The sequence below is a fragment of the Schistocerca piceifrons genome, chromosome 8 (assembly GCF_021461385.2).
Source record: "Schistocerca piceifrons isolate TAMUIC-IGC-003096 chromosome 8, iqSchPice1.1, whole genome shotgun sequence".
NCBI lineage: Eukaryota > Metazoa > Arthropoda > Insecta > Orthoptera > Acrididae > Schistocerca > Schistocerca piceifrons.
The window spans coordinates 399081847-399108600 of record NC_060145.1 but is presented as its reverse complement, the minus strand read 5'-3'; the positions used below and the strand labels follow the sequence as shown (position 1 = coordinate 399108600).

Below are 26754 nucleotides of genomic sequence, written 5' to 3'. Positions count from 1 at the left end.
CGGTCGTACCACGTTGCAAGCCAATGGGGACACGTGCTGTGTGTGTGAGGAAGGAAACAATATTTACAGTGGGGCAACGGGTCTGCTGCTGACATTGTGTGTTGCAACTGGTATAGTTGTTTATAGAGAAACCGGACCACAGAGCAGCTGAAAGCCCTGATGGAGGTAGCGTCATATCCTGATCCCACACAATATGGGCTGCGTGGTGTAGTGTTCCGAGAATTTCTGCGTAAATTCTAGAACCACTCAGCCTTCTACCATCTCGAACACACGATATTTTAGATGTAAGCGTGGGATGGTAGAATCCTACCTACTGCGTGTCACATGTTTGTGTGTGCAGGTTTGAAATTCAGTCGCGAGAAGAATGTAGATGCGGCGGTCAAACGGCAACGACAAGTACTTGTCGAGTGATCCATGAAAGTTTTAGTGAAAGTGTACGGAAGAACCATGGAGCTTCTATGTTATTCTGTGCTAATTGTGACAGTGACCATTGTTATAACAATGAGAAAAGTTTAGAAGGTACCCTTGAGAAAAACTTTTGTCTTAGCCTTGTTGAAGGGAAGATGTGTATCCTGACTCATGTTGAAAATGGACGGGGTGTTTAAGTCACCATTCTCTTATTGTAAATTAGTTTGTTTCTGACGTTTGGAGACACGAGAGACTTACTAAACAGTATGAATTTATGTGGAGTGTGGGATTTGTAAAATGTCTGCAGTTCAAATATACATCGTTAGTTGAAGCAAACGAAACTTTGTATGGCTACTTATTTTTATAAGTAGAAAGAGTCTTGAGAGATTCCTGTACCTAGCAGCATACTTCAGAGAAGAAACAAACTAATTTACATATAAGAGAACGGTGGCCTAAACACCCTGTCCATTCTCAGCATGAGTCAGGATACATGTCTCCCCTTCAACTAGACTAAGACACAAGTTTTTCTCAAGAGTACCTTCTCAACTGTTCTTTTTTCACTAACAATAGTCACTGACACTATTAGCACAGAATAACATAGAAGCTCCATGGTTCTCTTGTATGTACTTTCACTGAAACTTCCATGGATCGCCCAACAGGTACTTGTTGGTGCCGTTAAACCACCACATCTACATACTGAATTTAAACCTGCACACATTAACATGTGACGCGCAGCACAGGTGGGAACTAGAACTACATGTCCTTGGCTCTCACCACCCACCAGGCCTTAATTTACATCAATTTCTTCTGTCTCACCATTTATTCAGTGCAACTAATCTTTGCTTCACTCCGTTTGGGTTTTCTACATCTTTCATTGTCTTACCCGTCTACTTTTCACCATCCCCCCCCCCCCCCTCCCCACAGTGCACTTAACTTTTCACCCTTATTGACTCACGTGCGATGTTTATGCACTAATATCTGTCTGCACATTACCCTGTCTTCCACCTTTAAGTTCTCAGGTTTTCAAATCTTGTCCGATGCACTCCCCAACAATCAGTCTTTCCTTCTCATCCTGTATGGGAAGTCTCCCTTGAACCGTGGTTGTGGGTGACTTCCACAGAATCTACCCCTTTTCCTAGACCTCTCCAGTCCTTTTCCTTCACTCCTCTTGCTTCCCCTTCAACCCTTCTGCCTGAAGAAGAAGCCACTGGCTCCAAAAGCTTGCCAGTTACAACTGTCTTTTATGTTTGTGTTCTGTTGCTGCTTGGTGAGTAGGTTTTTTTTATCAATCCAGTTAAATAATTTTGTCAATAATTAATTGTTTTCATTTTTTTAATTATAACAATCGTGATCAGACCAGCCTTTGGATATTGACAAGTTACACTTAGTAATGATGTTACAGCAATTAGCATGTGTTAAGGTACTGATTATAGTGTAAGCACGGTAGGTTTTTTGGTTCTCTCTAAGGTTTTAATACCTCTGTATTAAATTATATGATTTTAAAAATTGTTAAGAGGTTTTTACATAAACTGAAATGCGATTTTTGTGTTTGTTTCCGTAGACATGGGGCTGGTTGTTAGTCAACCATCACCAGTAATCATCTAGTTTGTCATTACATTGTAGTGTGATCAAGACCATTAAATTTATAATACAGATAGTTCTCTCTCCTCCACCTGACGTGTCAGGTCTTATAAATTTAAGCTGTTGTAAATTATTGGTACATTTTGCGTCTCTATTGTAAACTCTATAAAAAGTTTTCCTACATAATACCCCTTATTTCTGCACTACTACTAATAACCAAAATGCTGAAGTTAAAATAACTTGGTAATGTTTTTTCTTTGCACTTTTCTAGAAATAATGTCGGACTACAGGCCGATAGATGCAAAGCGTGAGGAATTCCGAAAGTATCTGGAGGGTGCTGGCGTGTTGGATGCGCTGACCAAGGTATTCATCTCATTGTATGAGGCCCCTGAGAAGCCAACGGACCCGCTAGAGTTTGTCCGTTGCAATATTGGTGATAATGTACCAGATATGGCAGAGTATGAAGCAGTACAAGCAGAGCTGGCACGTAACAGTGATGCAATCGAGAAATTACGGGCTGAGAATGAAGCTCTACGTGCACGTATTGCTGAGTTGGAGCCGGTGACAGAGGGTGGTGAAGAAGGAGCAGCACCAGAGGAAGGTGCTGAGCAAACGGAAGGAGGAGAGGAGCCACCTGCAGAGGGAGAGGAACCACCACCACCTGAGGAACAACCTGCGGAGTAGTGTCGTGTGTGGCCAAGCCAGCACCTTGACAAGGTGTCACTGCTTGGGAGGCGGTTCAACATGTCGGGTTTGTACCGCATATATGACTGCATACAAAGAAGTAATAAATGGTTGTTACAGAAAAATACCAGTTTATTTAATAAGCTTAAAACTATGATTCAGTACCAGAAAAAAGAAACGACATTATGGAGGAGCAGCAAGACTGCGTGAAACAGTACAAACACTACAAGTGATGATGTGAATAAACTGTCAAACTCTCAGAGCAATAAAATCAAATTATTATTTTTCTATTTTTTATGTGTGGCAGGAGTCCTACTGCAACAGATCTTGTAATGCCACTTTCCCAATCTGTTCTCTCTTCTGGTTAGGTCATCCAACTGATTCTGTCATTAATATTCAAATTATACACAATTAATGCACTGTTGTCAAAGAAACTGTTAAGCAGGCCAACATCAGCATAGAGCAAATTCTAAGTCTTGTCATGGTGCCTGACAGTGATGAACAGCAAGGTCCACAGTGTTGACTACTGATGCTGCCCAACTGTCAATGTGGAAACATGTCACACAAATCAACAGGAACAGCTTTAGATTTACCTATACAGCAGTATAACCCAGTGGAAGATACATTTACGTTTAAATTAGTTACCGAGTGTGTTTCAAATTAGTTTTTGTGGAACATGGTCTAATGATGCGCAGTTGTGTATAGCTTTATCTTGGCATTGAACAGCCTGTAAAAATGGCACAGATCCATATATGTTATAAAATCATACTAGTTGGTCATGAATTGAATGATACTGTGGCTGTGATAATCTAGGATTCTCTCAAATATCTTTGTGTCAGGAGACTAATTGCGCAATAGTTTGCATGTGGTGTTGGGCCCCTAGCACAGAGGAATCAATGATTTATGGCACCATAGATAAGTAGTCTCTCCCCTGTGGTGGTGTCCATGAGATGATAAGGGAATCAGTAGTCACAAGTTTTTCATTCATCCAGTGGGACACCAAAGTTTACAACACTGACTCTGCCATCGAGCAGTGACAACACTTGGTAGTCAGATGGTGAGCTGTACAAAATATGTCTTTGATCTCCATCTATCACACACAGTTTCAATTTTTCAAACCAAGAGTATTGCGTTCAGATGTTTGGCAATCAAAAAACTTTTTGAGGTAGATAAATCCAGCTATGGTATGCACTGGTAACACGGGTGAGTTGGACATTAAAGACTGCAATTTGTTCTAGTGAACTACTTACTTGATAAAGTTTTTACTTCTACAGTGCTCACATTTGCACGTTTTTCCTATGATTGAAGGTGCCAGTGGAAATAAGTACTAATGCTCAATTTAGTGAAAACTGGCTTGCTCACACAGTCTGTTATGATTTCAGCTGCACTACATGCTGGCAGAAAGTAGTTCTACGTGAAGTATAGGAAGTGCTTGTTACTGTATACATTGGTTTGCCTTGCCATATTTATGTTCTTACCTTCGAATGAAATCTTGCCACACCACAGTATCAATATGGCAGTGATGTCAAAATATTGTTATCGAGTAGGGAGATGGATGCTTGGCAAGGATGTCAATGGTGACAGTGGTCCACATCCTGATTATGCCCAAGGGAATATGTCTGATGTTCAAGATACTGCAAATATGACTTGATATTGTACTACCACCAGTCTAACCTCAAAAGTTTTAGACACAGACTTATTACATTTTGAGGAATTCTTTAATGTCAGAAAAATATAAATGCATGGTCATACACATCAATAAATGCCTGTGAAGTTGTTACAGTAACTGTTTTGATTTATGTTGCAACAATAGAAAACGCAGCTGAGTGGGACAAAAAACCTATTTATTTTTTTGTTGTATGATGACAGGAGAAAATATGTCACAACTATTCTCAACAAATCTATACATTCTTACATAGATCACTATCCTGATTTTGTAATGGATGCACGTAGCCATAGGCTCAGGTCTTAAATCCAATCAGAAGTTTTTGCAGACTAGTTGTGAAGGTCGTCCGTTGTCCCTTTGAAGGTTCTGAGGAAACATTCAAATGCAACGTGATGTACTGTTCACTGCTGTCACATCCATGTGGAGATTCTATCTCTATTGGTGTAGCAATGCTCCACATCCGTCCTGGTCAGTTCTGATATGATTCAATATGTAGTAGTGTCGTCAGTTACATGAAAACTGCTGGTCACTCCCTGGGAATTTTAATTAATTGGTGGTGCTTCAAGTAAGTTTGCTGCTGCCATTGGTTGACCTATGCATCTTGCATGCTAGTATGAGTACCTTGCAGGCTGTTGCTGTGCACCAAGATGATTTTTTTTCCTTATCTAAGTAGACAGGGTTCTAGTAAATTAAGGAGTGAAATGGCAATTATGGGTTGTTTTTTTACAGAGTTGTGAAGCTAATGCCTGCAAATATAACTGCTTCTGAATGACATCATGTGGTGCAAAGCAAGTGACTGAAGATGGTTCTGTGCCAACCTTTAATGTTCAGAGGTGGTAACTGACTGGAGTACTCTACTGACCGAACTATCTAAATATGATACATGGCCCACCCTCACAGCCTTATTTCTGCCCAAACTTCAGATCAACTGTGAATTTCTAAATCTGATCAGTCAGAAACAGTGCTTATGCCACCTATTTCATTACCTTCAGTGTCTTGCCTTTTGATTTCAGGAGACTGCAGTTTCCCATCAAAATGTATTTAGCAGGGACAAACACTCAAATTCACAGGATTTGATCTGAGACTAGAAAACACAGAAAGTTATATATATCATCTTTGTGTGTAAGATCACAGCACAGCTAAATTGTTTTGGTGCCACCCTGCAAAATAATGACCATTGTCAACAGAAGTGTTGTAAAAATGGAAAGTGATATTTACCTACACAAACTTATCATTTATCTATCACCATCACTATCAAAACATCTGATGACCTATGTAACTTCACGATACAGCTAAACTATTTTCTAAACACTTACACAAATTTGTCGCTATCTTCACTTGGTCGCAACTAATACTTCGGTCAACAGTAAAGTCATGGTGCTGTTAGCTGTGACATCCCAAAGGATAGGTTCAGCTACCTAGTTGGGAAGGATTTCTTTCTTTGTGCATATAGGCACTTTTTATATGGAAACTTCTGTAAGTATACATTTTGAATGTAAGGGAATAATGAATGGATATGAGCAGTGTTGGAGATGCCAATGAACGAGAAGGTAAAGCCCAATACTTGCATACAGTTTTCTACTCTCCAAAGCACCAAGGCAAGCAAATAAGCTTAACGTCTCTTAACACATACAGATGATCACCAACAATAGCATCATATGCTTTGACTATATGGGCCACTACCGAGATACCTGCAATTTAATCCAGGACACTGGTGTAAAATCTAGGGATGATTTTGAACTTGGATTTTCCACATACAAATTCCATAAGTCGCTGTTGATTCATGATATACCAGCTAGTATAACTTGAGCAGCTAATGCCCATACTTTGTGAAATGAATCCACCATAATTGGGTAATGGTATCAAGTTGTAGCTGTAGGTGAACGTGGTGATTGGGTGAATGTGTTACCAGAGTAATGGTTTGTGCATGTGTTTCTTTAAATTCTGTAGTGAAGTGTGAGTATTCAGCTAGTATTAATTATTCTGTAGTTCTTTTGAAGAGAGGAGGGGCACATAAGAGTACTTAAAATTATGAGAATAGTATTTTGGGAGGGAAGTGGGGATGTGAAAATAAATGGCATTACAACCAATTAACAAACATTGTATAACTTTATTACACAATACAGGTACAAACATTTAGTAACATGACAAGTATTTATGAAGTTTCAAATGTGTAAGAATAAAGAAAAATTTTAAATGTGTTTACTTTCGCATAAGTTTACCTTTACATCACTGTCTCAATAGACATACACATCTGAACTCTCAAAAGAAGTATGACTATCAAGTTATCACATATTCAAAGAGAATCACACCATCAGAACAGTTAAAGATCAGATACATAAGTGAAATTCATGTGCTGAAACAAGTAGTCACCTGCAACTCATGAAAATATCTCACAACACTATGACATAAATGCATTACAATGGAAGGCTCTGAATTTCAAACTGTGATTTTAACATTAATAATCAACTGCTTAAGGAACAATGGCTATCAAACATAATTTATCACATGTTGAACTAGAATTACATATAAGTACAATTAATAAAGTAAAGAAATTCTAGTCATCTGCAAATTAAGAGAATTCTAAAAAACTGTGTACATGTAACAATGGCGGTATCAGAATTTCAAGCAGCAAATTTAACATTAAGAATTAGCTCTTTCAGGAACAAAATTAACCAATAAATACTAAGTTAGAATTAAAACTCTGAATATGCCTGTACAATGATTTTTACACAAAAGAGGTAAAATAGGAAGTAAAATTTTTGGACACACGACTAGTATTTAAACTGAATCAAGAGATTCATATTTCCATAATCATCGCAGAGTTCTTATACCAAAAGACATTTCACTATAATTTAGCAGTCCACTAGTAAATTGCAGTTAACAACATCAGTACCCTGCAGTAATTACTACACATCCTGACACTGACAAAATCTGCCTGACTAGTTTTAATTTCTTCATGTAAAAGATCACCACAACTATGAATTTCTGTTTAATTCTTACTAAGTTACTAGAATACCATTAGCAACAGCAGGTACAAACTTAAGTTATCACAATTCAGTTTCAACTAATGCTTCTCATTATAAAATGTTTGTTATAAATATGATTATACAAACTGGTTCACCGGTATAAGGGACATATAGCCCTTTTGATCTCATCAGCCACCTAGTTTTAAGCAGAATTGTAATATATGAAATTCAATAAATACAGAAGTGATATAAATTAGTAACATACTAAAGGGCAATTGGAAAAAAAATCACTTGGCATTATATGCATGTTATTGGTAGCAAGCCCTAGCCTTGCTCTGAATTAGGAACATGCTCATTTAGCAGGGCAATATTTACTCTTTCATCACACAGATTATCATCACAGGTGAACATATTAAGTACCACATGGAATTCCTGAACCAAACAGACATTAAACACCAAACCTTTGGATTGATAGCCTGACACTTAAATGACAGATAAAAAGCCACAGTGTACATCAATAAAGATTATTAAAGACTTGGACAACTAGCCAAAAGGAATACCCATATTACATTCACAATAATAAGTATAAACATCAGCTGATAAAATCTAAAAATGCAATTATAAATTAACGTGTGTGTCTATTCTAAATGGAAGTGATAATGTACTAGTACACATGTAACACCTTTCTCTTGAGAAAACAAGGATGACAAAAAAAATTGAAACACTGCTTAACTTGCTGACTGCCACGAGGCTGCCGGCAGCAAAAGCAACACCACGCGCATGACGCTGTGGCCTGGTGGTGAAACATTCACAACTATGCATGCTGCAGCCGTTGTGTTGAAAACTCATAGTTTCATTCAATACTTGATTTTCTTGTTTCAAGTTTTGGTGAAACTATTCATCTGCTATTAAAGGTGTCTAGCAAAAAGCATCAACCACCAAATCCTTGGAACTAAATATTTCTCAGTACCCCCTTCATTGAACATTTGCATGTGTCTCCACTGGTGTGAATTCAGCTCAATTTTAAATAAAGGCTGGTAATGAAAAAAGCAACAAATATAAAAAAAATAGAACCTTAGGTTTTTGCTTTTCACTGTATCTTGGTAGCTTCTCCTTCTACTGTTAATAAGCATGTGTACTAACTAAGAACAGTTTTAAGCCTATGTTTGCACATTAAAAAAATGTTTAACATAATAGTTAATTACCGTGTTATGTTAAGTATACAATCAATACTGGGAAAATGTGGTGCAGGGCACACACATCTAATAAGTACCATCAATTTGGAGAGAGAGGTTTAAAAACAGAAAATTAATGCTCTACGGAAATACTAAATAAAAAACGATTCATTATTCTTTGGAAACTTACACACTGTAAAAATATGTTGTGCTATTTTCATAGGAAACTAAAACAACTGACTCACCAGTAACCAACCTTACTAAATTTATAGGAAAAGCACTTTCTCGAGTAAATTGTATCGTTAAAGAACACAATACTATGAGGGGGGGAAATGGTTTCCCAATTTGAAAAATTCATTCAAGAATGCTTCACAGTATTCTCTCAGAAGACAATGTTTAAGATGACATGTATCGCCGAATTTTTGCTTTCATTACAGCACTTCTAATTTGAGGATATCTGTGATTTTTCAATCAGTGCCAAAGTATTTTTGACCAAAATGGTTTGGAGCCACAGCATGTATTTCTGATGTTAATATCTTCATCTGTAACACAATAGAAACAATGAATAAGTGCTGTTTTATGCAAAACAAAAGGTTCTAAATCCATGTACTATGATTTTTGTAAAACAATCAAATAAAAGCAAAGCACCAGCTCCATCATCACCATTCGGTAACCTTTCCAATAATCAAAAACACATTGCTAAAACGGAATGAACTTGGCAGAAGATAGTACCTTCCACTACAAAGAATATAAATTTTTCAGAACCACCAACTGATTGTCATCTGCTGCAATCCCAATTCAGTTATTGTGAATGATTTTTACTCTGTGGCAAAGATTTCGGGATTCAAAGCATTTAAAATTTGTGAACAGATAAGAATGTTCATACTATTCCAAGGATCATTAAATACACTCCAGTTTTTGAATTTAAAAAATTAGAAAAAAAAAAAAATTCTAACATCGTACTCCCTTTAGCTAACCATTCTTTTAGTATCAACTTCACTAATGCCTGTAACATTCACCTACAGTACAAAAGTAATGCAAGTTATCTATGTCTCACATAAGCATGTTATAAAATTCTGGATCTCAATAAAATGTAATCTAAGGACCAATTTATTTCAGGAATGGTATAATGAATTTTGCAAAACAGCCATTCTGCTTTTTTTCAATTTTTTTAATTTATTTTAAAGTGTAAGAACATCCCCACCCAAAACTCCATATTCCTACTCAGATCCTGCTACTGCGATAGTTATGACATCACAGTCTCCATACTGATTAATAGGGTCACTGTTCAAGCTGACAGGTTGTATCGTATTCTTCAGTATATCCCGCAGGAAAAAGTGAAAATGTACGCCTTCATTTAAGGTTGGTGGAATTAGTTAATGAGAATGTAGTAGGTGCGGGAGTTGGGCAGTATGTGTTGTCGTGGTCAGATGGACTAGGCCTTTCATAGGATAAATCGTGACAACAGGCTTACCTACTTTAAAAGTAACTCAACCAGTTTAGAAATTTCTTCAATGTGTAGAGAAAGATACAATTCATCACTCTGGAATGCACAAACACCACAGAAAGTTGCTCAGAATTATCTACTCTTAAAAAATTGACAGTCTATTAAAAATACACAAGCTTGCAACTGAATTAGTCTTTGAACAGCATGGTGGTATGCATTACAGAGCACTGGTGTAGACGCAATGAGATATAGCATATACTGTTATCACCATATGAATGTGCAACTTGCTACTGGAGAACTACATTATAGGGTGGGGTGATCCTGTTTTTATATCAGAGGTGGCACACAGTTTAGAGCTAGAGAAGGTCTGATTACAATTAGTGTAGGTAAGCATTTTGAACTGGTAACAACTAAATTAACATCCATGAGGAATTAATCATTCTGTTTGTGTGTACCACTCACGTAGTGGTAATGTGGACTTTTCTTCACCAGCCCCAAAACGAACATAACAATTTGTTAACAAATGAACATTAGCACAGACTTTATGATGATGAAATTGATAATAACTTCATAAGCATTTTGAATACATTTGGTGTGGCACAAATGGCAAATTCTGCAACTAGGTGTGGAATTGTGAAGAACCCACTCATAAACCTGCGAGGGGAAGCACTACAATTGAAGTTGAAGATGGTTGAAATGAAAAGATGAAATATATTTTAACAAAAAATATGTTACAGGCTCTACAAAAATTTTACAGAAAACCTGTATACCACAAAAATTGTGGTGATGAGATGAGTCCATTGAACTACACATTTTGCATAGGATATCCCTCATCTCCTGGCACGATGAGAGGTAGTCAGAGCCCCTTGGAGGATGTGGTTGAGCATTCAATGCCAGGGTAATAACAGATGAGCAGAGTCATGCTGGTCAGTGGCTGGTTGACACACTAAGAAGATAAGAGATGAGGAAAAGGAAGTGAAGTTATGACTGGCTCCAGCTGATACCCTCTCCTCTCCTGTATAAGGACAGTCAAAACTCTCTCTCTCTCTCTCTCTCTCTCTCTCTCTCTCTCTCTCTCTCTCTCTCTCTCACACACACACACACACACACACACACACAGTCATCTCCGTGTGCTAAGGCCCAACTGCAACTATGTCTGAGGTGAGCAGGAATCTAGAGGTATGGAAAAGGTGTGGGGCAGGGGTGATGCTTGTTGGGGCATGTAGGGACATCGGTGGGGACAGGATGGAATTTCTAGGCGCATCAGTGGCTGTGCTTTCGGAAAGAAGAGTGGGCGGACGGGAGAGCTAGAGAGGGGGGAAAGGACTATACAAGTGCTTTTTCTGAATTGTGCAGGTGGAAACTCTCCCTAAAACATATTATTCATTCCTGTAACCCCTGGCCTCAACCTTTCTTAGTTGCTGTCCTCCACTTCCCTCCCTTCCTACTCGCACCCCAGTAATACACATTGCTTCTACCTGCCAACCCTGGCGTATACAGTCCTTTCCTTTCTCCTTCTCTACTCCCCACCCCATTCACAATACTACCACTTGATGCTGCACCTAGCAGCCCTATCTTGCCCCATCATGTCTCTGTATGCTTCCATAGGCAGAACTAGTATCTTCCTTATCCCTTCCCTGTTATCCCACCCCACACCTCTTCCATACCTCCACTACATATGCCAGCTATATTGCTGCTCACCACAGGCACAGGAGCAAAATCACAGTTTTATGTTAAGTGTAACTAAACAACAATAAAATCAATTTATATTATATGAGCTAAATTGCATCAGACCACTGCCAAATGCTTATTTGATTACTAATTGTCTCATAGACAACTGTCTCATTGTGGGATTGTGCAGCTAGCTCAGAATCTGGGGCATTTTCTTGTGTGAGTCAAATTTTTTCCTCACCTAGCTTGCTGTTTATATTATATTACTGCTGTTCCCTTGGACATATGATACAGCGTATCACTGTATTAAGCAATGATTAAGAAATATGTACACGCTTGCAATTGTAAACCAACAATGGAACTGTACAAGACAATTTATTTGGGGTTGGCACACTTTACAGGTCAGCTCAGTCGAAAGTTAAGCTGTAATTTTCTAAATCTTATTGTTCAGTGTATAATTTATATGTTGCTGATGACAAAAGTATAATTAAGTTTCAGAAAGGTAGCACACATGTGAAAACTGGACCCCAGTAATTGTGTTAGCATTGGCAAGCCCAGACCAAAGACAGCCCTAACCTATCTGTTGCCACCACCCGATGCTGGAGTTAGACTGGCCACCTGTTTAGCCATAGTATTAAAAATTTTAATGCAATATTAATTTTGTTTTAGGGTTCAAATAAAGACAAATTTTTATAGAATTTGCTTTTATCATCCTACAAACAACACTATAGTCACTTACTTTTTAAAATAACCAAAATATTTACAGAACATCTACTTTATGAGCTTTCATATCTTGGAGAAATTTGCTATCTTCAATATATCATGTACAGTACTAATCAAAAATAAACTGGTCAGTCTACTTTGTAACAACAATGAGCTGAGATAATTTTAAATCCAGAAAAATATCTTACACTGTAAGCTACTGTGACTGATGACGATAGGTAAACTCTAATGTGAGCAGGGCCCCAATCTGACATGGCAAAACTTAATGCTGAAATTTTTCACGCCAGTAGTAGTGCACTGTCAAAATTTTAGCTGCTAAGGTGCACTATAAGTATTTTTAAAGAACTGTTAAAGTTGGTAATTTTTGCCTCACAATGAATCACTTATAAACAGCAGTTTGTAAAGCCTTTCCTCTTTCCTGCCTAGCATGTAAATTGGCAGATACAACCATTACTAGAGGACATAGTGCTGTATAGCGCAAAGTCCAAAGTGCACACATGTGAATTTTAAGCAGTTAAACCACACCAAAAATGTCTCCACCTTTTATATCAACATCTTAATTATTGTAAACCTAATTGTTACATGAGTGATTAGCAGAGGATAAAAAAATCAAGGACGATTATGATGTTACATTATGCACAACTTCTATCAGTCAGGACTTTAATTTGTTGACATCAAATCTTCTATAACAATTCCAGAAGCATAGTTCTTGTGATAGCTTTTGGATAATGTGTACTTTCTTAACAATGAAACACTTTGTTTATTCCCTGTAGTTGTAGAAAAATGTCAAGAGTGTATTTGATGACAAAACAAACATTTTCCTTACACCAGACAGACCTGATAAAAGAAAAATTTAAACACTCAGGCATTTTACAATAATTACTACTTTATTTAAACAGAACTGGAACAAAGTAAGATATGGTCAGGCCGATATTCTATACATTGTGCGTGCTGCGTATCACACTTACTTGATCAAATTCGAAAAATGTGTCAATACAAATGCATAAATGATTGAAGTTTAACAATACTTTTTCAGTAAGAAAACTGAAAGGACAATGAGCTATCAGAAACTACACAATCCGACAGTTTTTGTGGAAAAGTGCTTTACACTGTCAAAACATTTATTTGCCGAGAGACTAAATAAAATTATTTATGGAATCTTCCGTCGCTTCTTGATAGAACAATTCCATATTGAGGATTGAATAACACTTAGGCGGTTTTTTGTTCTTCTGACTTTTATTTGTATGAACTAGTTTTCGGCTTATTAGGCCATCTTCGGATAAGTACTGGCTATTGTTTACAAGGAGCTTGGGGTCTTACGAACCAAACATCCTGGACTAAGATACAATGCACTTACATACGATCTTTAGTTGTGGTATTGTCTATGGAATTGTCAAACGGGTGTTTTGACTTCTTGTTCTGTAAAACTGTTCTTTAACATAATAAATCGCATTTTATGGTTTGCCAGTACCATGTATGAAAACAATTAGAATTATGTAGAATACACATTATTTCAAAATTACAATCTTTTGTATTTGTTGTGAACAGTTGCACTGGACACTAATTGTTGGTTGTACAACAGCAATGTTTTCTTTGGGGGTTACATTTTGTTATTAAAAAAATTGTACATTAATAAATACCAAATATTACATTGTTACAGTTGAAAATGTGAACACATAAGGGACATTACATTATACTGGGGTGTGAATTTGTTTACTATTGGGACACTTAGTGGTTAGTAGCAGGTTTACTTTATTATGTAAAATTTAAGAGTGGTGATGTGCTCAGTTGCAACTGTTCATTTAGAACCAGCTGGGGATTTAGGGCTAAGCATTTGTTAGTTTCAAGTGCTTCTAGTAGGCTGAGTTTTCTGTCTTTGTTGGCTATATGTAGCACTTCTGTGTGTGTTAGATATTTGTTTCCTTCTTTGAGCACATGTTCAGCAAATGTGGAGTCTGTTTTATTTAATCTCCAGCTGCGTTCATGTTCGGTCAGTCTTGTTGATATGGCCCGGCCCGTTTGACCAATGTACAGTTTATTGCAGTCAGTGCAGGTTATTTTGTAGACCCCACTGTTGCTCAGTTTATCTGTTTTGTCCTTGCTGTTGAATAGGAGATTAGCTGTAGTGCCTCTTACATAAAATCATGTTTTTAGTTTTGGGATATCAGTGTTTTGGCTAGTTTGTCTGATAGCTTACCTAGGTTGGTTGGTTTAAAGAGAGAGAAGGGACCAAACTACGAGGTCATCGGTCCCTTGTTCCTAATAAAACAATGCCACAAGGGTGAGAATAAAACGGACTAAACATATAACACAAAACGAAAAGAAAGGAAAAGCCACAAGAACAAAGGGAAGGCAACAAATACTAAAAGGAACAAAAGAGGACAAGAAAACAAGACAGAGGTGCTAGTAACAGAAGGGAGTAAAACATGAAAGCAGATTACAGTGGCTGGCCAACCACGAGAATAAAAAGGGAAAGCCAGCCACTCTGCAACACATTAAAACCTCCACCCTAAAAGCACTAGGGTGGAGGACACAGAGGGACAAAGGAATGCGCTAAAACCTACATAGAAGTATAAACCCACTATCACGGATAAAGCGTAAAACCACAGCTGCTGTGGAGGCAGTCGCCCAACACCAAAGGCAGGGTGCTGGGAAAGTTAAAAGTCTGCCGCAGAGCGGCTAAAAGTGGGCAGTCCAACAAGAGGTAGACGACTGTCATTTGGGAGCCACAGCGACACAGGTGGGTCCTCGTGATGGAGTAGGTAACCATGCATTAGCCACGTTTTGCCAATGCGGAGCCAGCAGAGGACAACTTATTCCCTGTGAGAGGCCTGCATGGAAGACTTCTACACATTCATAGTCACCTTAAAGACACGCAGTTTGCTGTGCGTGCTGTTATGCAATTCCGTCTCCCAAAGCCGGAAAACCCTGCGGTGTAAGAAAGAACGCAAGTCAGCTTCAGAAATGCCTATCTCCAGAAGCCGTTTCCACGTCGTCTGTTTGGCCAGCCTGTCGGCAAGTTCATTGCCGGGGATTCCGATGTGTCCTGGGGTCCACACAAACACCATGGAACGGTGGGATTGTTCCAGGGCTTAGATGGACTCCTGAATGGACGCTACCAGAGTGTAGCACTGGTCGATAGCTTGTAGGCTGCTCAATGAGTCTGCACACAGGAGAAATGACTTGCCTCGGCATGGGCGGATCTACTCACGAGCATGAGATATGGCCGCCAGCTCTGCAGTGAAAACACTGCAGCCAACTGGCAAAATGTGCTGCTCAACATGTCCTCCATGAACATATGCAAAGCCTACGTGACCATCAGTCATTGAGCTGTCGGTGTAAACCACTTCAGAGCGCCAGAACACGTCAAGAATCGAGAGGAAGTGACAGCAGAGAGCGGCGGGGTTAACGGAGTCCTTAGGGCCATGCAAAAGGTACAGACGAAGCTGCGGTTGAGGCATACACCATGGAGGCGTATGTGAACGGACAACAAGTAGAGGTGGTAAAGGGAAGGACTCCAGTTTGGAGAGAAGGGATCGCACGTGAACCGCAATCATTAACCCCTCTGGGCCGTCGATGCAGGAGATGGACTGCCGCAGGCGGGAAAAGGAGACAGTAATTCGGATGCTCAGGGGAACTATGGATGTGTGCTGCGTAACTGGCGAACAGTTGCGCATGCCTGATCTGTAGTGGGGGGACACCAGCCTCCACCAGTACGCTGGTCAATGGACTCGTCCTAAAAGCTCTTGTCACTAATCGAAGCCCACAGTGGGGCACAATGTCGAATAAATGCAATGTTGAAGGCGCTGCCGAACCATAAACCACACTCCTATAGCCAATTCAGGATTGGACAAGGGCTCTGTAGAGCTGCAGCAGCGTACAGCGATCTGCACCCCAATTGATGTTGCTCAAGCAACGGAGGGCATTGAGGTGCTGCCAGCACTTCTGCTTAAGCTGACGAAGATGAGGGAGCGAAGTTAATCGAGCGTCAAAAACCAGTCCTAGAAATTGATATGTCTCCACTACAGTGAGTGGATCGTCATTAACACAAAGTGTGGGTTCCGGATGAACGGTACGATGCTGAGAGAAGTGCATGACACATGACTTTGCGGCTTAAAACTAGAACCCGTGGGCTAGAGCCCATGACTGCACCTTGTGGATGGCTCCCTGGAGGCGCCGCTCAGCAACAACAATACTGGAGCAGCGGTACAAAATGCAGAAGTCGTCTGCATACAGAGAAGGTGAGACAGAGGGCCAGACAGCCGCTGCTAGACAGTTAATGGCCAATAAAAATAGAGAGACACTCAATGCAGAGCCCTGCGGGACTCAATTCTCCTGGATATGGATGGAACTATGGGAGTCACCAACTTGGACACGGAAAGTATAGAGCGACAGGAAGTTTTGGATAAAAATTGGGAGTGGTCCCTGGAGACCCCACTCATACAATGTGGCAAGGATATGACATAGCCAAATCGTGTCATATGCTTTACGTAAGTCAAAAAAGACAGCAATCAGGTGTTGCCGTCTGGATAAGGCTGTTCAGATGGCAGACTCAGTGGACACAAGATTAACAGCGGTAGAGCGATCCTGGCGGAAGCCAGCAGGCCACGTGACTCCCAACCGCCAACATACCATACGTTCCAGCAGCTTACAAAGAATGTTGGTGAGGCTGGTGGGCCGATAGCTTTCCACGTCAAGCGTGTTTTTAGCAGGTTTGAGCATCGGAATGATGGTGCTCTCCCGCCACTGCGATTGAAAGATGCCATCACACCAGATCCGGTTGAAGATGACGAGATTTTGCTTGTAGTCAGATAAGAGATGTTTAATCATCTGGCTGTGGATGCGATCAGGCCCAGGAACTGTGTTGGCGCTGTGTGCAAGGGCATTGACGAGCTCCCACTCTGTAAAAGGGACATTATAGGATTCACTGCAGCGTGTAGTGAATGAGAGGACGTTCCCTTCCAGCTGCTGTTTGAGTGTGTGAAAGGCTGGGGGATAATCCTCCTTCGCAGAGGCTTGAGTCAAGTGCTCAGCAAAGCGCTCTGCAATCACGTTTACGTCGGTACATAACTCGCCATTTATGGGAACACTGGGGACAGCTGTTGGGGCCTGGTACCGGATAAGACGTTTGATCTTTGCCCACACTTGGGAAGGCGCTGTGTGGCACCCAATGGTGGAGACGTATCTCTCCCAACACCACTCCTTCCGTTGTTTGATAAGGTAGTGAACACGGGCACGGAGCCGTTTAAAGGCTATGAGCTGCTCCAGGAAAGGGTGCTGCTTATGCCACTGTAGAGCTCACCAACACTTCTAAATTGCTTCAGCGACTTCCGGCGACCACCAAGGGACTGCCTTACGCCTTGGGCACACTAAGGAGCGAGGGATCGCGTATTCTGCCGCAAAAACAATTGTGCTAGTCACCTGCTCAACCATCACATCGATGTTACCGTGTGGGGGAGAGTCAGCGGTGACAACAGAGGTAAAAGTTCTCCAGTCTGCCTTGTTCAAAGAACATCTGCGCAGGCGTCTGTGTGCTTGACGCTGGGGCAGTCACAGGAAGCTGGGAAAGTGGTCACTACCGCACAGGTCGTCATGTGCTCTCCGGTGGATAGATGGGAGAAGTCCTGGGCTGCACATCGATAAATCAATGGCCGAGTAACTACCATGAGCCACACTGAAATGTGTGGCGGCCCCAGTATTTAAGAGGCAGAGGCCGTACGACAGTGAAGTATCGACATTTCTGCCTCGGAAGCATGGTACCACCCCATGATGGGTTATGGGCATTAAAATCTCCCAGAAGTAGGAAAGGTTTAGGGAGTTGTTCAATCAGTGCAGCTAATACATTCAGGGGTACTGCACCATCTGGAGGAAGATATACATTGCAGACAGTTATTTCCTGTGTCCTCCTTATTCTGACAGCCACAGCTTCAAGAGGAGTTTGAAGGGGCACATGTTCACTACAGACCGAGTTTAGGACATAAGCGCAAACTCCACCTGACACTCGATTATAGTGGCTATGGTTCCTGTGATATCCCTTGCCGCGGAGGGCAGGGGTCTGCATTGCTGGGAACCAGGTTTCCTGGAGGGCAATGCAGATAGCAGGTGTAAAGCTTAGCTCTTTCAAGGGCAGTGGTTATCAGTGTTAATGCCTGGTGATAGCCACTGCCCCTCAAAGAGTTAACAGTTGCCATAGCTCTGCCAGGCACTGGAAAAAACTGCCGCAATTCCACTGGAGGCTGACATCGTGAGACTGGGAAGGCACGGAACATTCAATGAGGCAGTTTACGCCTCAGGGTCACCTGCTGCCACCGATTTATTGCCTGAGCAGTCTATATCCGTTGTGTCGGAGGGTCTGGCGAGATCTAGGTCCTCAGCGGACGCCAAAATCTCCACCCCATCCTCAGCCGCTGAGCTTGTAGGTAGCGATGGTGTGGGTGCCACCACAATTTCCTTGGTCTCAGGGGTTTTCTTTTTGGATTTCTCTCACTGCTCCTTGGGTTTCCCTGGCTGGGAGGACTTCACTGGCTCAGTCTCCGGGACTGAGGATGAGCGTGAAGCCATACGACCAGCTGCTTTTGGGCTCTTCAGCCACTGGCGGGTGTCGTCTTCCCCACTAGAAGAAACCTGGAAAGGGGACGACCCAAGGGACCCCTTTCTAGCGAGAGAAGCCAAAGAAGACTTATGCTTCTCCGGCTTAGAAGTGGGGACGGATGTCCCCGATGGTTGGGGGTGGGGGTGGGGGGGTGTTGCTCCTGAAGTGGGTGGTGCGGGGGCAACAGGGAGGGAAATGCCCGCCACCATCAAGGGGGCAGGTTTAGTCTTCTGGCTCTGAGAGGTGACGTGGGTTGGCGAAGCTGATAGTACCAGAACTGTTGTAGTGGCGGTGTAAGACGATGTCATACACACAGGATGCAGGCGTTTAAATTTTCTCTTAGTCTCAGTGTAGGTCAATTTGTCCAGGGTCTTGTACTCCATAGGTTTCCTTTCATTCTGGAGAATCCTGCAGTCAGGTGAGTAAGGCGAATGATGCTCTCCACAGTTGACACAGATGGGAGGTGGGGCACATGGGGTATTGGGATGTGATGGGCGTCCGCAATCTCAGCATGTGATGCTGGAAGTCCAGCGGCAAGACATATGGCCGAACTTCCAGCACTTAAAGCACTGCATCAGGGGTGGGATATACGGCTTTACATCACACCAGTAGACAATCACCTTGACCTTCACCCTCAAAGCGCAAGATGAAGGCACCGGTGGCAACCTGATTATATCCTTCGGACCCTGGTGGACACACCAGACAAAATGTACACCTCGCCGCTCTAAATTGGCGCGCAGCTCATTGTTGGACTGCAAAAGAAGGTCTCTGTGAAATATGATACCCTGGACCATATTTAAGCTCTTATGGGGCGTGATGGTTACAGAAATATCCCCCAGCTTGGAGAGAAAAAACACCCACACACACAAGCGAGTAACTCCGGTGACTGGGCAGAGGATGCTGTTTCGATCGAGACTGACCCAGATCTCATTTTGGACAAGTCCACCACCTCCCCAAACTTGTTCTCTAAATGCTCAACAAAAAAACTGAGGCGTCCTCATCATGAAAAAACTCCCCATCAGCTCTCGAACATACAAGGTACCGGGGCGAATAAGATCCGCTGACATCCTTAGCCTGACGTTCCTCCCATGGTGTTGCCAGGGAAGGGGAACAATAGCTTACCTAGATATGGAATAGTACACCAGTTGGTTTATAGTGTGGTTGTTATTGCAGAGGGGGCATAAATGTAGGGCAAGATTTTCCTTCTTTGTTTCTTGTGCAGGATTTTGTCAACTAATTCAGGGTTATAGCCATTGTTATATGCAATATATTTAATGGTGTCTACTTCTGTTTGGACATTTTGTTTTGACATTGATATGGATGTGAGGTGATGCACCATGGAATGGAAGGCTGCATGTTTGTGTATTACTGGATGTTGTGAACATGAGGGTGTTACTGTGTCTGTTGTTGTGGATTTTCTGTAAATTTTGAAAGTATGTGTATTTGTGGTGATATCTATGTTCAGGACCACCAGAAAGCTACTCTGTTCAGAACCACCAGAAAGCTACTCTGTTCCGAAAGGATAAAAGTAATACCACTCTCATTTGGCAGTCTATTGGGATCGGCACAATATTGCCCTGTTACATTGGCCATGGACGCAACTTCCCAGTAGTGCTCGTATAAGACCCACCACATATGTTACAAAATAAGCAACAGCAAGAAAAGACGGAAAAATACACCCCATATGGCGACACAGGTAAACGCAGAAGGAGACTGCACCAACTAGTGCAGAAAATTCATTTGAGTTAGAATTACGGCTCCAAAGAATAGAAGACAGAGAAGTTGGCCCTGGCAACCAGTGATCAACAACATTGCCTTATAAAGCACATAACAAGAAATAATAAAATAATTAAGAGCTTCTTTTGAATGAATTGTCTATGAAAGAATAGTAAACACATAATGAATCCAAAATATAATTTACTGTCGCAAAACTGAAACAGAAAGAAAGAAGAATACAGTGGCAGCAGAAAGTGCACCTATATTACAAGCAGTGAGTGCACGTAATTAGTTCAGAACTTAACAAAATTGTTTTGACTGGGTAATGCATATGGTGGACGTTAATACGACAGGAATTATCGATGCAGAGCAGCGAGCACGGGGAGGTGTGTTGTCCAGTCAGCAGCAGCATGAGAGCAGATGTCAGCTTCAGCTTCACTGCCAGCTTTGGCTGTTCTACAACCAGTATGCAGTTCACAGTTCCCAAGAAAGGTGAGCTGTGAACATTTAAATAGTAGAAACAGTTCCGTGAATATAGGGTTTAATATTAATACTGTCGATTGGTAATAAATAGTGTATGCCGATCACAAGAAAGATGACAATGCAAAATGAGGAATTACGATCAATACTAGAAGGTATAATTAAAGAAGAAGCAGAGAAGGATAAGGAAGGATAGAAAGTGGAACAAGTAGAATTAAGTCCATTAAGGAACAAATTACTGAATCAGTAAATGACATACTCAGCCATAAAATACAAGAGGTCCATTAAGGAACAAATTACTGAATCAGTAGATGACATACTCAGCCATAAAATACAAGAGGTTAAAGCTAACTTAGAATCTAACTTCAATGCACAAATTAATGATCGTTGTTGTGGTCTTCAGTCCTGAGACTAGTTTGATGCAGCTCTCCATGCTACTCTATCCTGTGCAAGCTTCTTCATCTCCCAGTACCTACTGCAACCTACATCCTTCTGAATCTGCTTAGTGTATTCATCTCTTGGTCTCCCTCTACGATTTTTACCCTCCACGCTGCCCTCCAATGCTAAATTTGTGATCCCTTGATGCCTCAAAACATGTCCTACCAAACCGATCCCTTCTTCTAGTCAAGTTGTGCCACAAACTTCTCTTCTCCCCAATCCTATTCAATACCTCCTCATTAGTTACGTGATCTACCCACCTTATCTTCAGCATTCTTCTGTAGCACCACTTTTCGAAAGCTTCTAGTCTCTTCCTGTCCAAACTGGTTATCGTCCATGTTTCACTTCCATACATGGCTACACTCCATACAAATACTTTCAGAAATGACTTCCTGACATTTAAATCTATACTCGATGTTAACAAATTTCTCTTCTTCAGAAACGATTTCCTTGCCATTGCCAGTCTACATTTTATATCCTCTCTACTTCGACCATCATCAGTTATTTTACTCCCTAAATAGCAAAACTCCTTTACTACTTTAAGTGTCTCATTCCCTAATCTAATCCCCTCAGCATCACCCGATTTAATTTGACTACATTCCATTATCCTCGTTTTGCTTTTGTTGATGTTCAAGACACTGTCCATTCCGTTCAACTGCTCTTCCAAGTCCTTTGCTGTCTCTGACAGAATTACAATGTCATCGGCGAACCTCAAAGTTTTTATTTCTTCTCCATGGATTTTAATACCTACTCCGAATTTTTCTTTCGTTTCCTTTACTGCTTGCTCAATATACAGATTGAATAACATCGGGGAGAGGCTACAGCCCTATCTCACTCCTTTCCCAACCACTGCTTCCCTTTCATGCCCCTCGACTCTTATAACTGCCATCTGGTTTCTGTACAAATTGTAAATAGCCTTTCGCTCCCTGTATTTTACCCCTGCCACCTTCAGAATTTGAAAGAAAGTATTCCAGTTAACGTTGTCAAAAGCTTTCTCTAAGTCTACAAATGCTAGAAACGTAGGTTTGCCTTTTCTTAATCTTTCTTCTAAGATAAGTCGTAAGGTTAGTATTGCCTCACGTGTTCCAACATTTCTACGGAATCCAAACTGATCTTCCCCGAGGTCTGCTTCTACCAGTTTTTCCATTCGTCTGTAAAGAATTCACGTTAGTATTTTGCAGCTGTGACTTATTAAACTGATAGTTCGGTAATTTTCACATCTGTCAACACCTGCTTTCTTTGGGATTGGAATTATTATATATTGCTCTTGAAGTCTGTGGGTATTTCGCCTATCTCATACATCTTGCTCACCAGATGGTAGAGTTTTGTCATGACTGGCTCTCCCAAGGCCATCAGTAGTTCTAATGGAATGTTGTCTACTCCCGGGGCCTTGTTTCGACTCAGGTCTTTCAGTGCTCTGTCAAACTCTTCACGCAGTATCTTATCTCCCATTTCATCTTCATCTACATCCTCTTCCATTTCCATAATATTGTCCTCAAGTACATCGCCCTTGTATAAACCCTCTATATACTCCTTCCACCTTTCTGCCTTCCCTTCTTTGCTTAGAACTGGGTTGCCATCTGAGCTCTTGATATTCATACAAGTGGTTCTTTTCTCTCCAAAGGTGTCTTTAATTTTCCTGTAGGCAGTATCTATCTTACCCCTAGTCAGACAAGCCTCTACATCCTTCCATTTGTCCTCTAGCCATCCCTGCTTAGCCATTTTGCACTTCCTGTCGATCTCATTTTTGAGACGTTTGTATTCCTTTTTGCCTGCTTCATTTACTGCATTTTTATATTTTCTCCTTTCACCAATTAAATTCAATATTTCTTCTGTTACCCAAGGATTTCTATTAGCCCTCGTCTTTTTACCTACTTGATCCTCTGCTGCCTTCACTACTTCATCCCTCAGAGCTACCCATTCTTCTTCTACTGTATTTCTTTCCCTCATTCCTGTCAATTGTTCCCTTATGCTTTCCCTGAAACTCTGTACAACCTCTGGTTCTTTCAGTTTATCCAGGTCCCATCTCCTTAAATTCCCGCCTTTTTGCAGTTTCTTCAGTTTGAATCTGCAGTTCATAACCAATATATTGTGGTCAGAATCCACATCTGCCCCTGGAAATGTCTTACAATTTAAAACCTGGTTCTTAAATCTCTGTCTTACCATTATGTAATCTATCTGATACCTTTTAGTATCTCCAGGATTCTTCCAGGTATACAACCTTCTTTCATGATTCTTGAACCAAGTGTTAGCTATGATTAAGTTATGCTCTGTGCAAAATTCTACAAGGCGGCTTCCTCTTTCATTTCTTCCCCCCAATCAATATTCACCTACTATGTTTCTTTCTCTCCCTTTTGCTACTGACGAATTCCAGTCACCCATGACTATTAAATTTTCGTCTCCCTTCACTACCTGAATAATTTCTTGTATCTCGTCATACATTTCATCAATTTCTTCATCATCTGCAGAGCTAGTTGGCATATAAACTTGTACTACTGTAGTAGGCATGGGTTTTGTGTCTATCGTGGCCACAATAATGGGTTCCCTATGCTGTTTGTAGTAGCTAACCTGCACTCCTATTTTTTTATTCATTATTAAACCTACTCCTGCATTACCCCTATTTGATTTTGTATTTATAACCCTGTAATCACCTGACCAAAAGCCTTGTTCCTCCTGCCACCGAACTTCACTAATTCCCACTATATGTAACTGTAACCTATCCATTTCCCTTTTTAAATTTTCTAACCTACCTGCCCAATTAAGGGATCTGACATTCCACGCTCCGATCCGTAGAATGCCAGTTTTCTTTCTCCTGATAACGACGCCCTCTTGAGTAGTCCCCGCCCGGAGATCCGAATGGGGGACTATTTTACCTCCGGAATATTTTACCCAAGAGAACGCCATCATCATTTAATCATACAGTAAAGCTGCATGTCCTCGGGAAAAATTACGGCTGTAGTTTCCCCTTGCTTTCAGCCGTTCGCAGTACCAGCACAGCAACGCCGTTTTGTTAATGTTACAAGGCCAGATCAGTCAATCATCCAGACTGTTGCCCCTGCAACTACTGAAAAGGCTGCTGCCCCTCTTCAGGAACCACATGTTTGTCTGGCCTCTCAACAGATACCCCTCCGTTGTGGTTGCACCTACGGTACGGCCATGTGTATCGCTGAGGCACGCAAGCCACCCCACCAACGGCAAGGTCCATGGTTCATGGGGGGAATTAATGATCAAAACATTAAAATAATTGAAATAAGTTCTAGAGTAAATGAATTATGAGAATCAATGCCAGTAGAGGTACAGCAAGTAGCTAAACTAGTATTAACAGATGATTTACAAGAAAGTGTACACAGAACAACAACCCGACAGCGGACGGGCTATGTAGATAATGTAAACTCCCAATTCCATGCGGTACGACTAGTTTTTCCGAAGCAAATAAGCGCATCACGTCCATACAGAGAAATGCTGTAATAGGGACACCTGATACTATAAAACATTTGGAAAACCATTTACAGTTACTCGTAGAACAAGAAGTAAAAGACAAAACAGAAATAAATAATGACAAAATCACCTCTGGGGAAGGTACAATTAACGGTAAACAAGAACTTAATAGAATATGGAAAGCAGTAGACGATAATAAAAGGAAATTAGAAAAACAGTAAACCTGAAATTATGACGGGAGTAACTAAAGATGTAATACAGGATTTATGTACAGGAAAATGGGTTTAAATTAGCAAAGCAATTTCCAAAGTATAAACCAGACAGTGATGTACACCCAATTTATTTTTTACGAGTGTTTGCCAGAACTTTACCAAAAAAGAGGGATGACTTGAAGAAAATAGATTTTGCATTACGATATTTAATGGGAGATGCTGCAGAATGGGGAAATTCTCATGCAGAAGAATGTGTGTCTTAAAAGATTTTGAGGAAGCTTTAAGAGAAAGTACTGGTCTTCAAGTAGTCAGGAAAAATTAATCTTAAAGTTATTAGAACCTACTCCATACAATAATTCATGGGGCACATATAAAAAGTACATAGAATGGCATTTGACGAAATCGAAATACTTAGATGATACAATACATGAAATGCACTTAGTAAAAGTATTCATTAGACATTTACCATACCACGCTCGACAAGGAATATTGTATAGAGGATGGAAAACCATGACCGAGTTATTAACATTTATTGACGGTTTAGACACACTGAATACTGAAAAAAATGAAGATTATTCAGTGAATGACCAAAATTCATTGCCGCAGGTGAAGGAATCCAATTATTGTAGAGTAAGCAATAATGAAACTGTCCACAGCAGGGATAACGGTCTAAATCACAATAACCTAGAGGGGGAAGAAATCAGACTGATAAACTCGCAGGTGTTTAAAACTCAAAAATCAACAAATAAATATGCAACGAAATAATGACACTGAAGCAAATCAGCGTATTATTGAAGTAAGTTCCAACTGGTATTCGGTCACTGTGATGGAAAACAAGAAAAATCCTGGGTCAAGGGCCAGACTCCAGTATGTCACAGAACAATACTTGGCCCATATATAAGTAAAATGATCACTAATAGTAAAATATCACTTATTAATGATTGGTTATTAGCGGAAGAGGAAAATTTAGAAAAGGTGCAATGCAAACCAATTGTAATCGGAAGAATAGGAAATAAAGGAGTGGAAATTTACATTGATTCAGGAAGCGAAGTATCAATAATTTTGGAGGAATGGCCATTAAGTGGAAAACTAAAGGAATTTCTTAAGTTACCTGTTATGGGAGTGCTTATTGTAGGTATTGCAGGTACTAAGAGCAATGTAGTGAAATGGGAAACAAGGATTGCTTTTGGAACAGATCAATTGATGTTTGAACAAACCATGCTCATAGTCCCTAAAATAAATAACATAAGTATTACTAGGAGTAGATTGGTTAATGAAATACACAGTGGTAAGAGACTTTCAGAGTGGTTCTTTTAAGTGCAATCTAGATAACTGTAATCAAGAGATCTTGTTTAAGACAGATGGCTGTCAAGGACTAAATGGGAGTAATTATTTACAGTTAATAGCAAATATGAGTTCAACGGAGAAGGATGTAAGTAATCTACAACAAACTGCAAATAAAGCTGATTTGTATGCAAAGGCTTACGAATGGGAACTGTTAACCCTTACTCGTAAGGAAGAGCTATATGGAATATTATGCAGATATTCAGATGT

At 40.6% G+C, this 26754-nt stretch overlaps 2 protein-coding genes across 3 annotated transcripts in view; one reads left to right on the top strand and one right to left on the bottom strand.

Moving 5' to 3' along the window:
• The first annotated feature begins 2265 nt into the window (after positions 1–2265).
• Positions 2266–2673, top strand: LOC124712381 (c-Myc-binding protein-like). The gene has a single exon (XM_047242677.1). The coding sequence runs from the start codon at positions 2266–2268 to the stop codon at positions 2671–2673; it is 408 nt and encodes a 135-aa protein (XP_047098633.1).
• A 3756-nt stretch (positions 2674–6429) lies between these two features.
• Positions 6430–26754, bottom strand: part of LOC124711218 (uracil phosphoribosyltransferase homolog) — a 39915-nt gene continuing 19590 nt past the window's right edge. Inside the window, exon 6 of one of the 2 annotated variants that reach the window (XM_047241175.1) lies at positions 6430–9025. In XM_047241175.1, the coding sequence (XP_047097131.1) occupies positions 8951–9025 (75 nt within the window). In that variant the 3' untranslated portion in view covers positions 6430–8950. Of the gene's footprint in view, positions 9026–20886; positions 21130–26754 lie in introns of those variants that run through there. The other variant, XM_047241174.1, reaches the window with a different exon arrangement.